General features: G+C 34.0%; 1 protein-coding gene across 1 annotated transcript in view; it reads left to right on the top strand.

Annotated features, from left to right (window-relative positions):
• The window catches only part of LOC149415702 (uncharacterized), a 67,436-nt gene extending 54,555 nt beyond the window's left edge, over positions 1–12,881 (top strand). The window contains exon 5 of the mRNA XM_089642421.1: positions 12,766–12,881. Within this exon, the coding sequence (XP_089498547.1) occupies positions 12,766–12,881 (116 nt within the window). The remainder of the gene's footprint in view (positions 1–12,765) is intronic.
• Positions 12,882–15,829: the final 2,948 nt, after the last annotated feature.

Raw genomic sequence — 15,829 nt, forward strand, 5'->3', positions numbered from 1 at the left:
CCCGTGCTACAGCTAGAGCAAAGGAAGGCGAATCAACTCAAGTTTCAACTCAAGTTTCTGGGACCATCGACAAGGGGAAGAGGCCGCTGTCCGGCCCATCTAAACCGAAAAAGATGTCAACTCCCGTTGCCCAACCTACCGATACTGTAACATCAAAGACTGCAGAAACCGATACAGCTGAATCCGAATCTGAAACGGAAGCTTATACCTCCACTTCGGCTAACACCAATTGGCGCCGAGTCACGCATAGGAAAAAAAGACGACCAGTACTTCATGGTACCGCGACTGAGCATAAAGGCCTCATAGCCGTTGAAAGGCGCAAGTATATTCATGCCTGGCAATTCGATGTCAACACTACGGTTGAGGATATTGTAAAATTCCTTCTCAATATAAACAAAGAAATTGTTTACGATGTTGTCAAATTGACAGCCAAAGCTGACTACGCCTCTTTCCGGATCGGAGTCCCGGAATCGAAGCTTTCGTTTTATATGGACCCGAACATATGGCCAAATCATGTTGCATTCAATGAGTGGTTTTTTCGGAGAAATGTTGCAACCAATGATAAAACGAAACACTCTAAGAGTGAGAAATAATTCTAACCTCTCTATATATTATCAAAACGTTCGAGGGTTAAATACGAAATTGGCAGTATTTAAAAACAACCTATTTGCTCGAGATAGCTTAGATTTAATAGCAATCACTGAATCGTGGCTGAAACCAAGTGTGCATAATTCAGAGCTATTTCCAGAGAATTATGTTGTCTTTCGTCGTGACCGCCTCACACGAGCGGGGGGTGTCGTCCTGGCTGTTCGTGCTGATTCTGTAACCCATGCTGAGAGGATTTCTTCAATGGACCTCCCCGACACTGAATCCCTGTGGGTGAAGCTATCCTTGAAATCTTCAACTGTTTTCGTATGTGTGATATATGTGCCACCTCGTTCTTCAACTTCGTTATACTACAACATGTTTGAAAAAATAGAAAGTAATTATAATCTTCTCAGTGACAAAAATATCTTAATATTAGGTGATTTGAACCTCCCTTCCTGTAACTCCAATACTGTGAACATGTTTAATTATTTTAAATGTTTCTACGGTTTGCAAGAATATAACTTGATATGTAATGATTATAATAACACTCTGGATATAGTTTTATGTAATGCCAAGGATCTTGTAAAGTGTGTTGAGAAATGTCATGACCCTATTACAAACGAGGATAAGCACCACCCTGCTTTGTCTATAAGTATTAGTGAGGCTCACTCAGGTGTTTCAAGTTCATGTCTAAACCCAAGTCCAATAGAAGTTCCCTCCTATCACGGAGCTAGAACCATAAACGCATGGAGATTCAACAAAGGAAATTTCCACTTATTATATGAATTGCTTTCTAAATGCTCATGGCAACCGGTCTGCCAAAGTTCAACAGACATAAATGCATTATGTACAAATTTTTACAATTCAATTTACAATATATTCGACAAGTGTATACCCATTTCCACACCTCGCACTACGACACACAGAGTATATCCTAAGTGGTACACAAATAGTATCATTTCAAATATTAAAATTAAACATATTTTTCATAAGCAATGGAAAAAAACACGTCACAACTTGGACTATGCTAATTTTTCAGCCTATCGCTCCATCGTAAAACATGAAATCAGTGAAGCTTTTAAAAATCATTTAACTTCAATGGAAGAACAATTATCTATCGATCCCAAACAGTTTTGGAAGTACATTAAGGATCTAAAAAAATCCAACAACTCATTTAAGTCTATGATTCTTGACGGAGAGGAATTGACTACTGATGATAAAATCGCTAATAGTTTTGCAACCTTTTTTTCATCTGTTTACAAAAATGTCCAACCAACTCTCAATATTGACTCTACCCTTCACACTGTACAGATTGGGCCCTCATTCGACCTGGTCAGTATTTCAGAAAAAGATGTTAAGGAGGCACTCTCAAATTTAAAGAAACCTCACTCCATCGGTCCTGACAATATTCCAACATTTATACTAAAGGGTTGTTCCGACCTTTTAATACCACCATTATGTCATCTCTTCAATGTATGCCTAAAAAACGGGATTCTCCCAGACATCTGGAGATTAACTAAAATAACCCCTATCTACAAGAAGGGAGACAAACGCGATATCCGGAATTATCGACCAGTTGCCGTTCTATGTTCCATCATGAAAATATTCGAGAAAATCCTACATAAATATATACTTAATCACGTTAATCCAATTCTTGATGACCGTCAATATGGTTTTAGACCCCAGATGTCAGTAACATCAAACCTCTTATGCCTCTCAGATTTCTTATCACAAACTCTCGACAATCGGGGACAGGTGGATGTTGCTTATTTCGACCTGGAAAAAGCATTCGACAAGGTTGACATCGACATTCTTCTAAATAAGCTAGCTTCATTTGGTTTTTCCAAAAGACTACTCTGTTTTTTTGCTTCATATTTTCGAAATCGTAGACAGTTTGTTTATTATAATGGTTCCAGTTCTTTGGAATTCATAGTTTTTTCTGGAGTTCCTCAGGGGTCCATCCTTGGACCACTTCTGTTTCTGATTTTTATTTACGATATTGGTTCAGTCATCACACATTCGCTGTATTTACTATTTGCAGATGACTTGAAACTATATCGCTCAATAAAAAATCATCTTGACTGTATTCTCCTTCAATGTGATATTGACTGCGTCTCAAACTGGGCCAAAATAAATGGCTTGAACTTCAGTACACCCAAGTGCAATATCGTCTCGTATACAAGATCAAAGAAACCGCATGTATTTGAATATACAATCAATGAAATTATTCTCCAACATCTAAACCAAATCAAAGACCTAGGAGTTATTTACGACAGCAAACTAACTTTTCACCAACACATCGATGATTTAATAAGCAGAGCATACAGGCTTCTCGGCTTCGTAATTAGAAACTCATATCCGTTTCGTAACACAAAAACACTGACGTTATTATATAACACACTAGTCCTAAGTGTACTTGAATCAAACTCGATCATCTGGGCTCCACATGAATTAACATACACTTTACGCATTGAAAGAGTCCATAAAATTTTTTTAAGGTTTTTATTCTCGCGGCTCTATGGACGTTACCCTTGGCTTTACCCATCGATTTATATATTAGGCATGACCAATTACCACTCCCTAGAGACACGTAGAGGTATTGCTTTGCTTAAATATTTTTTCCAACTAATAAACGGTCACTTATCTAATAATGAGATACTGGCCCAATTAAATTTTTTTGTACCAGAGTCTCACTCTCGAGGACGTCATCACAATCTTCTATATAGTAGAGCAAGCCGCACTAATTTATTAATGAACTCACCTGTAGGGAGAGCTACGTACTTTTTGAATGCGGTAGATAAAAAATTAGATTTTTTTTTTGTGTCCTATAGCCCATTTGCGAGATTTTTGGCATTGCATATACACTGCATAAATGGTACAATTATAACGTCTTAGGCTTTATTACCTGTAATTGTCATAAATAAATGTACAAATTATATATAAATAAATAAATAAATAAATAATAAGTAAATGGTTAGCACAAATAAATAGAAGCGAATTATTAAATTATAACGCCCATTTCAGGGGCTCTTACAGAGGAATAGTTAAAATTATGCAGTGTTTTGCATTACTCACTAACAATATTACTTGTATTATTACATAGTGGAACCCAACAGCTTATCAATGCAAGTAAACTGGGACTACCATATACATAATTAAGAATTTTAAATAGACATACAAAGTCAGTGAAAAACCTTCTGTGCGACAATTCAAGCATGATGAGTGATGTGGTGAATTTTTTTACATAAGTATTTATTGAAGAGGTATGCTATTATACCCTTCTTGTTTGTAGCTGAAAAATATTTTTTATTTCTAAATTATCATAGATACATAGTAATCTAATTGCATTATAAGATACTGCATTTAGATGCAGTGCAGTTATTCATATGGTGGTAAATAAGTTATAATATAACTTATGACTACGGTGGTACGAACCTTACGATAATGAGAGTATCGTTCGTATCACGGTAATTAAGTTATAATATAACTTACGACTACCATGCAACGAAACTTACGATAATGAGAGTATAGTTCGCATAATGGTGAATGTTACACTATAACTTACAACTACCATGGTACGTACAATTGACATAAGCCATGGATTAAGGCCAGCCATGGATTAAGGCCAGCCATAGATTAAGGCCAGCCATGGAAGGTGAACTTTTTAGAAGTAGTATTTATAATAGAATAGTAGACTTGCTGCTACAAAGACTAAATAAACCAATAGTTAAGTGGAGCAGTTTATAATAGCAAATGACTTATTGGGATTAAGAAATAACATTACTTGACGTTTTTGCTATTTTAATATCAGGGTTTGTTTTTTCTGTGAGATTACGATGTGTATTTTCTATTCACTTTTGCTAATAACACTTTTTAGTACTTCAATTTCACCGTTCTATAAAGTTAATAATAGTATTGGGATGATTTGTATAGCACCGTTTTTGTGCGAAATAACCTCGAGGGCGGTGTACAAATATGTAATTCATTTCTACAATGATCTATCTTAAGGGTTACAAATTACTTATACCTCAGTCAAAAAATAACCTCGAGGGCGGTGTACAAATATGTAATTCATTACTACAATGATCTATCTTAAGGGTTAAAAATTACTTATACCTCAGTCAAAAAATAACCTCGAGGGCGGTGTACAAATATGTAATTCATTTCTACAATGATCTATCTTAAGGGTTAATAGTTACTTATAACTCAGTCAAAAAATGAGGTTTTCAAAAATTCTGATGGGAGTAATTGTGTTGAGCAGTAATTGTAGTGGGCAGTTTGGGCAGAGTAGTTGCAAAAGTAATTGTAGTGGGCAGTTTGGGCAGAGTAGTTGCAAAAGTAATTTTAGTGGGCAGTTTGGGCAGAGTAGTTGCAAAAGTAATTGTAGTGGGCAGTTTGGGCAGAGTAGTTGCAAAAGTAATTGTAGTGGGCAGTTTGGGCAGAGTAGTTGCAAAAGTAATTGTAGTGGGCAGTTTGGGCAGAGTAGTTGCAAAAGTAATTGTAGTGGGCAGTTTGGGCAGAGTAGTTGCAAAAGTAATTGTAGTGGGCAGTTTGGGCAGAGTAGTTGCAAAAGTAATTGTAGTGGGCAGTTTGGGCAGAGTAGTTGCAAAAGTAATTGTAGTGGGCAGTTTGGGCAGAGTAGTTGCAAAAGTAATTGTAGTGGGCAGTTTGGGCAGAGTAGTTGCAAAAGTAATTGTAGTGGGCAGTTTGGGCAGAGGAGTTGCAAAAGTAATTGTAGTGGGCAGTTTGGGCAGAGTAGTTGCAAAAGCGCTATTCGCGTTGCAAAAATCGGTTAGGTTGTAAAACTTTAGTTTATTTGGTCACTAAGGGTGGGTTACTTTACAGAATTTAAACAATTCATCAAATTTCAAAGTTACATGGAGACAACTTACTTATACAAAATATTGCTAATTTATTCAATATCAGGCAAAATTATTCGTATTCAAGTTAAACATCGGAATGCAGGCCTTTATTACTAATAAACTGTCGGTAAAACACGATTATGTTATTAGGATGTCGGAATACGTGTTCATAAAAATTCTAACACTGTTGCAATTCTTCCTTTTATTTATTAGAAAACGGATACTTGAATATATTACTGACTATATTCTGAATAGACTAATATTTTATTGGGAAATGGATTGCGATCACGTTTTAAACATGATTTGAATAAATCAGCCATTCTATTTTTCTCCTTGTTGAAAGATGTTGAGTTGATTCAAGTTGTGTGAAAGTGTTATGCAAGTTCAGTGAAACAACCGGCCCATGATTAAATAATAACAGAACTTGAATGGAACTTTCACAGAACCTGAATTCTAACTTTAAAACTTGATGAATTGTTCAGATTATCTGGAAAAACCCGCCCTTGCTTTAATCAATTAAAATGATGTACATGAGCCTTTTTTAATTCCATGGTATTTCAATAAACTTTGTCGCGTGCAATCAATGTGAAATCATCATGTTTGGTAATGTACGTGTTTACCCATCTGTTATTACCAAACATGATGTAGCTGTTGGCGGGTAACAATTAAGGCCAATTATTCATTTTTCTAAATATTTAGGTGGACTCCTCGTGATTCGGGTAATTGCCAAGCAGGATAGCAAAATAATTAAGTAATTTGAAGAATATATTGATATTTGTTAAAAAAATGTATGAATACTTGTTATATTTAGCTAACTTAGGGTATGTTTTAAACAAACCCTATAAACAGTTGATCAGAAATAACAATTAGCACCATTTTAAATCGATCTTGTTTTCATGTTTATGTTATAATGAAAGGTAAGCAAATTACTTCGGAACTAAAATGTTCGTTTATTGAGTACATAAACCTTTTAAAAACTTTATTGTAATATTGTTCCTATATTAACGAATTCTAGCAGCACCATCGCTAAACTTGTCGACCTGTAAACATATGTTAAACATATTAGTAACACAAATATTAGTCAACTGATGCATTATTATTTGACCTTTATATTGATCACCCAGACTTAAGCTTTTAAATTTGGGAGAAAAATTATTGATAAAATGCGAATGAAATATACTACAAACTAATAATCATATTTATGTATACAATATTGATCGACGGATGAGAAAAAATAGTAAGATATAATTTCACAAATTTTTTCTACTGTAGAAACAAATCGTATTTAAATAACCAATATAATTTCTGTTGTGTAAATTATACAATTCGTACGTAATTCTTGAATTAAAAAATACACAATTCTCATATTTGAACATTAAATTTATTTATTATTACCTACATATGGCCAGGGCCGTTGGTTCCTACGCGGGCGCACTTGGGAAGTTGAGTGCAAAATATTTTTACTTCATCTTACTTAACTTAACTTCACTTTATTTTTATAATATTTATATTTTTTGTAATACCTGCATCAACTGAAAAGCGCCCCTGAGGTGATATCTCACAAAAGTGGCGCTATACCAATTGTCCAATAAATAAATGGTCTTGTAGATCAACAAATAATTATATATATGTTTATATAATTTTATTCTTAAAATTAATGAATCGTTCTTAAAAAATGGTTAAACGGCCATAATACAATAACGCTTCATGATTGGTCGAAAGAACTCTGACGTCATATGTGCGCCGGTATGTCGGTTTATGCGATTTAATACCGGATCTCTTTCTTTGGTGCATCTCTTTCTGTTACATGCATACTTTGCCATCAAGTGGGAAAGGTTCTATAGGCTGAACAGTATTGTGTGGTTTTGCTTGCTGCCTGTTTACGAACGGTTTTCTTTTTAGTTTTAACGATAATTTTAAATCAAATTAGGTGAATGTATACTTTTCGTCCATAATATACAAAATCTATTTAAAAAAACTACATAGCATATCCGTAATCGGATATATTAAAGCGCAGTCCGACAACCTACCAATCGATATCGATTACATGTTGATATTATATTTTAAAAATAGCACAGTATAATACAATAATATTGTTACATTATGTAATATTTCCAGCAAATATTTAACAGATAACTTAAATTAAACTGTCGTACTTATATCAAAGTGATCAATATCTTGCGGAGTTACAAAACAGAACAGAATCTCTTCTTATTATTGTGTACGAAGAATACGCATTCTTGGGAACTGCGATAAATTTCTTATCGGGTGCAGTAATGCCGGTATTCTTACATATCTGCACGGTAGAATAGTAATGCGTATTATATCGACACATTTTTGTAGGTTCTGTAGAAAACACAATAACACAACTGACAGCAAGCCGTCTAACGACGACAGTTGAAAAGCTGTCAGCTAGGTCGGCAAGGACCAAGGGCAGCAGTACCGTGTAGACCTCGGATTTGGAGGGACAAAAAAAAAGAAATCTTGACGTTATTTTTTTAAATACCCTTGATTTAGTTAGACAGTAAACATTGATAAAAAAAATGTTCAGAAATTTATTATTGAAGAATAAAAAAAAAATTCCATACAAAATGCTCTATCGACAGGTACCGCTCAGAGCACAGATGACGTCTCGTACACCCTCACCTCTTACCGCTCGAATTCCGATCGTTTTGGCGGATTTAAAAAAATTAAAACTGGGGAATTGGGGAATAATTTAACCATGAAAACGAACTCTAAAAAAAAAGAAAAACAGATTTAAATACCCACCCGAGCGACGCACTATTTGTAATTTGTCAATCTTGGGGGATTTAATTTATCCCTCTACTACAATATAGCTTTGTTAGAAATACATCAAACTTACAGATTTACATGTCATGTCATTTTAAAATTAACCGAAAATAGGGAAGAGTTTCCGGAAATTACGAATCAGTTAGATCTCGACTACAGATCACTGTTCTATGATCTGAGTAGGGGAAGGGAGGGCAAGATGGAAGGAGCGGGCAAGATGGAAACTATCTACCTATCGCCAACCACGCGACAAAGTGCCCGTGTCTCTACGCACACAGATATAAACGGCCATGTTGTATTTATGTCCGGTGACTCGGTTCGGCTCGCGCTACCAAGCAACTTCCACGCGTGTTTTGTATTTTAGCGACGAATTCTTACAAAATCAGTGGACTTTAAAAGTGTGATTACGCATAGAAAGTAAGTAATACTGCCATTTTGTTTTTATAAACACTAACTATAAGGAATAGATTTATGAATCGATATTTAAAGAGGAAAAAAATTAATGGATTTTCTAAGAAATTGATATTATTATTGGAAGTTAGCTTGTGGGCAAGATGGAAAATTGCATTTTAGGGCAAGATGGAATAGTTTCCATTTTGCCCGCGTGCAATTATTTTGATTTCTGTTTTAATTTTTTTCAACTAATTGAGAATGATTCTCTTTATAGATGGTGTTCAAGTATATTACAAAGAGAAACATAGGATCTTGAACTGAAGAAACAATGCAGATAGTGATGGACGAAACTACTACAATACGCGCAGCTTACAGCTACAAATATTTATTGAGAAAACAAGACCAACAGCAGATAGACTTGTTTAATTAATTCCAGATAATCATGTTACTCATCAAAATCTAGAAGATTTAAATTTAGCTCGAGAAAAATATATATTCATGCTCAGTATTCCCCCCCACCAAGCCACAAGCTGCAACCATTGGACGTCTCTTGGAAGTGGCTTTTGAGCAAGCCCTGACACTTTTCAAAAGAATCATCCTGGAAGAAGATTAAATCAGTTTGATATAGCTAGGTAGATATGCATCGCCTATGAACAAAAGTGCTACTGTGCAAAATGCCACTAGTGGGTTCATAAAGGCTGGCATCTTCCCATATATAGACATTTGTTTACAGATTTAGACTTTGCATCGGCCACTTTTTATGAAAACGCTCCAGTAATTGAAGGCGAACAAAATTTCATTGTGACTGATGAGGGAGACTAAAATGCCGACACAAATGATTATTCGTCAATAAACGTCAATATTGTAGATAATATTACCAATGAAACATCTACTGTCCATGGTGGTTATGAAAAAAAACAGGATGAAGAAGTGCAACTTAATTTTGATAATACACAGAATACGATGTGAGAAGACAGTATATTTAAAACAAGTTTCGGTGTTATTGATAAGAGTTTGGAACAACCATCCACCTCGTACTAAATTTTTCCAATTAAAATACTTCCATCACCAAAAGTTACTCCTACAATAAAGAAGCGAAAATTGAGATGTAAAAAATCAGAAATCCTAACTAGTTCTTCATTCCAAGAAACTATTAAAAAAATAAGGAACTGAAAGCGAAACCAAAATGAGTCCTTAATCCGGTCATCAATGGCAAGGAAAACAAAGGAAAGGGCAAAGGAAAGGGTAAAAGAAAGGGGAAAATGACAGAAAAAGATGAGAACATACTACAACATCCGGAGCAGTCAACACAAGACGATGTGTTGTGTGTATTATGTGGAGAAGCATATGTGGAACCGCCCACAGAGGACTGGGTACAGTGTCCACAGTATTTTGTGGTTGGGCACATGAACTGTGTTCAGACATAGAAAACGGTTGTCTTTTATGTGTCAACTGTAAAATGTAAGGATATCCTATTCATTCCATCTTGCCCTTATAAGCTTTCCATCCTGCCCTCAGGGTTAGGGCAAGATGGAATATTTTCTGTTTTTGTTTTATGGGTCGTAACAGATTTTATACTCAATTTTTATTATTTTTAATAACTCAATTTTATAAGCATGTAAGATCTCTCTGAAGACTTATTAAAATAAATTATTGATATTATGTTGTTATATTTTTTTTTACATCTGAACGTTAAGCCTTCCATCTTGCCCTCCCTTCCCCTACCCTTACCTAAACCCGCTGACGTTACTACTAACTACTGACGGCTCTGAAAATTGTTTCGTAAAACAAATATACTTTGTTTGAAAAAACTATTTATACGGGTGAGAAAAGGATACAGAATACGCCAATACACAACGTAAAATGAGAAAGGTATAGGCTACTGGGCGCAAAAATAATGTAATGAAAGAATGAGGCAGGGCCATACGATTTTTGTTATTTGTTTTTGGGATGTTATGCTGTGTTACGCTAACTCCTTCTCTAGCCAACGTTTTGGACAGCATTGCAGTGTCCATCATCAGGGCAGATGTGTTATTATATTATATATTAGGGCTATACGAATTTGTATTGCTATCGTGTTCTTCCAGGCCAGTGATTTGGACAATGTTTGTTTCGTAGAATATGAATGCATACGAATTTGAAACGTAATTCAAACGAATGTAAAGTTCATTTTTGTTTACTTTTGTTTATAAATAAATTGATAGTTAGACTATAGACAATGCGTTAGAAACATTTAGCTACTCGTGGCATTGTTACGCTCCTTGACTTTTTTGTTTACCTTGATTGTTTATTTACAAAACAAAATATTTGTTCGAAAATTTAACAAAACCTCGCAATCGATCTAAGGTATACAATTGTGGATCAATTAGTATGTACATATTTATTTTCCTGTAAACCAGCCAAAATCAGGTGTTTTTCAGTGATTATGGCATTTTGAATAATTCGAGTAGAATACCTACCTAACTGTAGGTATCGAACGTTTTGTGTAGATACGAGTAGAGTACCTAACTATATAGTTATCCAACGCATTTCATAATGATTCGTGTAAATACGAGTCGAATACATACCTAAGCATAAGGAATCAAAATATTTCATTATCATTCGTTTAGATACGAACAGAGTACCTAACCAACTATATGGGTATCGAACGTAATTAATTCGTGTAAATACGAGTAGAGTACCTACCTAGCTATAAAGGTGTCGAACGTATTTCATTATGATTCGTCTAGATACTAGTAGAATACCTAACAATATAGGTACCCAACGTATTTTATTATGCTTCCTGTATATACGAGTAGAGTACCTACCTACTATATAGTTATCCAACGTATTTCATTATGATTCATGTAAATACGAGTATAGTACACACTTAACTATAAGGTATCGAAGTATTATATTCATTCTAAAAATTGTGTAAATGACGGTACATGTAATACGGACTGCGCGAAACTAAATCATAAATCCAATATAAAATATCTTGGTATCTTAATAGATAAAAATGTTAAATGGAAAGACCATATTAATCTCACTGTTGAAAGAATAAGAAAACTTATCTATATTTTCTATAATATACGAAATATTTTAAATAAGAAAACTATCAAAATTGTCTATTATGCATTAATTCAGTCCTTATTGCAGTACGGGATTATTGGGTGGGGAGGGGCTTTTAAGGCTTCTTTACAGCCAATAATTACAATTCAAAGAATAATTATAAAAATCATCCTTAGAAAACCATATGACTCCCCTACTTTAGAGATATTTCAGGAATTCAATGTACCATCTATAACAGAATTGTATAAGAGAATCGCCTTATATCAAATTTATAAAGAATATTTTATTTATAAAATGCACCCCTCAGATAGCATAAGCAATAGATTCAAAACTAATGGCTTAGTAGCCATTCCTATGCTTAGAACGACCACGGCTCAGCACCACTATTCATATTTAGGTGTGAGATGGTACAATATATTATTGTCCAAAAATAAAATTAGTGTAACCGAAACTGTGAATTATGAACAATTCAAAAAGTTAATTAAGTCCCTCAAATTGGATAATGATATATTGTACCCCTAATTTTCTTACACTTACTCAATCTGTAAAAAATATATATTAATTTGATTGTCTTTAAAAAAAAAACTATTTTTCTAAATTTTTCTTGATATATTGTACCCTTAATTTCCTCACGCTTACTTAATCTGTAAAAAGATGTATTATTTTAATTATCTTTAAAAAAACAATTTTCTAATTTGTGTACCCATGTTAATATTATGTTTGTATTTATTTCAAAAGTTTTTGATTATTGTTTAAAAAATCATTAGAACTAAATGTAAAGACTCCTCCCATAAACACGAGCTCCTGGAGCTCAACTTATGGAGAAATAGAATAATAACGAAAAAAATATTTATAAGTCTGCATATTGTAATCATTTATAATGTTAAATAATAAATAAATAAAAAAAAATAAATTTAATTATGATTCGTGAAAAGACGAGTAGAGTACCTACATGTTACATCCTAACATGTTATATCCACAAAGCTGACCTGTGTGAACAGGAATATTATTTTCCTTAGGGCCTCCTGCGCGGAGCTAATCTATAGTTATTGTCTTTTTGGTAACTTTATTGTTTTTTTAGGTGGAAAAGTTTTAGGAATTTTAAGCGTTTATGGGGGCGCCAAAAAATTAACAGCGCCAGGCGCCGCGCCGTTTGGATCAGGGCCGGGCTACGGGCATACGGCAGTCAATCATTAACAATTAGGGGCTAGAAATGGCGGATAGCAAATAACGCTAGAAACGGTTGAACAATGCGTGCGTGCCACAGAATAATTCACACTTACTTCATACATTTTAACTTTTACTGCAAGTCTCTACTCGCTTACCTTAATTTACCAGAAACGTAAATATCATTTGTTTCAGTCTAAATTCCCAACACAATAAAATTAATTAATTCTTTATTTAATCTATTTTGTTTGTTCTACTAAAAAAGTATAACTCGCAACAGTGCAGTGCGTTAAAATCTTATCATAAAGTCATTCTGCAATACTTTTATTTTATTTTTATTTTAAATACAAATATTGTTCAGAGTGTAATTCCTTTCTTGAGCTACCATATTTTTTTACGTGAATACCGCACAAGAGTCCCAACTGCTCCCAACCGTTTGGAGCCAGTTAGACTAGATAGTACAATGTGTTTTTGAAGAAAAAATTGACTGATTCACTGGCGTGGATATAATATATATTAACTATTTTGTCATAAGTCAGATGTTAGTCACTAGTTATTATGAATCCTAGTCGAAAGCCAGCCGTATTTATTATTCAATAAATATATTTGTACAGCGCCCTTAAGGTGATTTTTTCACCTAAAAGGGCGCTGTATAAATTAGCTAAATATTATTATTATTATATGAAATAGGAGTAATTTTACGTTATTGCGGGATTTGCTAATGAAGCGTATAACCCTATTGTGATTTTCTCAGTATTATCAGCAACAACTGTCAATCCGTTTATGTAAGGTGAATATATTCGGTCAATATATACTCAATAATATCGGATTCTTTCGCAATAAGAAAATAATTATTTTTATCTTTTTTTGACTGAGTGTCGTTCTTGGGCATCAGTTATAACTAAATACACTGAGCGATAACGTAAGGCGAAGTTTAACGTAAGATCACTATAATCGAATAATCTTTACTACAAATCGTTTTTCATTATGAATATCAACAAAATATGCTTTGGATAAATTGAAGCTTATTCTATTGTTTTATATGAGTAGAATTAAAGCTGATTATATTGTTTCATATGAGTAGAATTAAAGCTGATTATATTGTTTCATATGAGTAGAATTAAAATAAACCTATTAAATCAAATAAAACACTTTGTTTATTAACCACGACTTTTTTATTATTATAAATAAACCTGTTAATTACTTTGTAAACAAATATAAGGTAAGCTATCAAAAAAACTACTTTTTCATTAGAAATTTACGAGCGCATTGAAGAAAACTCTTCATGGCTAAGATTGTCTGTGAGAGTTTCCATAGATTACCTTTTTTTCTTTCTTATAAAATTATTGACGATATAAATTAAAACCAATATTACGCTAAAATCGAGCGTTTCCAGACTCCGTTTGCCGATTTTGATGCCTATTACCTTTAAGCACGGTGATAATACAAGAAGTCACTAACACGCTCTGTTGCGTTGGTTGGTGCGATTTTACTAAGCAGTTGCTTAATCAGAATATTTACTTTTCTTTACCATATTTTGCATTCATATATATTCATTTATAAAGAATACAGTAGTATTTCACTTATAATATCTAACACAAAATATATAAAGTAAAAATAAAAAGAAAACATTCTATCATTTCCTTGAACACAACAGTTAATATCGATCAAAGAACAAAATGATTTACACCTTTATTTTAAACCGGGAATTTCACAATCATTAAATAAATTAATAATTCGTAATTTTTTAAGATTATTATCACAAATTTCCATTTATCTTTTTTTTTAAATACGTTCAAATCGTAGAAATGTGCAGATATTTGGCAAAAGCCTAATCCCCTAGAGAACAATTTAGTTCAGATTAATTTTATAATGTTTGTCTCCAATGCTGGTTATCTAAGTATATATCGATATCGTGCGAGACTTCTCTTAGAAACATTGTAACATGTGATAGAGTACAGCATCCCGGTGAGAGCTTGATTAGATGGTGGTACATTCTTATTCTCGTGTGTTTACATATGCGTGCCTTGTATCTGAACGTCTTTATCTTTAGTGTGATCACTTCTTATCATCAGGCACAATAGCGTGGGACTTTATTACTTTGATATTGATTAGTCCATAAGAGAGGCTGCATTTCTAATATGTTTGTCTACAAAATTGACAAACGGTTGTGCATTTTTTTTTATCGCTCGAACAAATCTACGAGCGATTTAGAAGTTTTTTTTGACGCGAAAACGTTTTTTAAATAATACCATATTGAGTACCAATATTGGGTTCTAATTTTTATTTTATTTTATACGTTTCATTTAATTGACTGATGTTACTTTAAACACCCTAGAAAGACAAAATAAAATAAAAGGGTTTTTTAAGTGAAACTTCTTTACGCGCGTCATGCATTTTCCTTTACGTCATGCGAGGACCGGAGTAAAACCGACTCATGACCGTCACGAAAAACCGTGATCATTTGGTGTTGGGGGTACGGGACCCCTCCCGCTTCACCGCTCACCGTTCACTGTCGCTCTCTCACCGTAGTCGCTTACTGAGGTGAGGGAGCCACTGACGAACGTTCTCTCTCTCTCTTCTCTCTTTTCCTCTCTCTCTAGCCAACGACGCCACGCCAGGCATCAGCTGCTTGCTTCGTGTACTGCGCGGTGAGTGTAATACGAGTAAAATACGTAATTGATTGTGGTTTATTCGATTTGGAACAGAGTTTTAGTGTCAAAAATGAGTAGTGACGAGATAAAAGTGAGAAAAACATTCGTGGCACAAGAGAAAATATCCCCTGAAAATCACCAAAGAAGAAGAGAGTCTGATTCACACAGTGATGACATTAACGTAAGGTAAACATAACCAAGAAGAGTGGATAAATATCTCACAAAATAGTATTGTTGTTGTAATAGCATGATAGGATTGCTTAACATATTGGTGAGATTATACTAACAGTGAAATATGATGTAGGGATGTCGTGCCTACAACCG

The sequence above is a fragment of the Hesperophylax consimilis genome, chromosome 18, assembly GCF_061612785.1.
Source record: "Hesperophylax consimilis isolate HC1 chromosome 18, BYU_Hcon_1.0, whole genome shotgun sequence".
NCBI classification, from domain to species: Eukaryota; Metazoa; Arthropoda; class Insecta; order Trichoptera; family Limnephilidae; genus Hesperophylax; species Hesperophylax consimilis.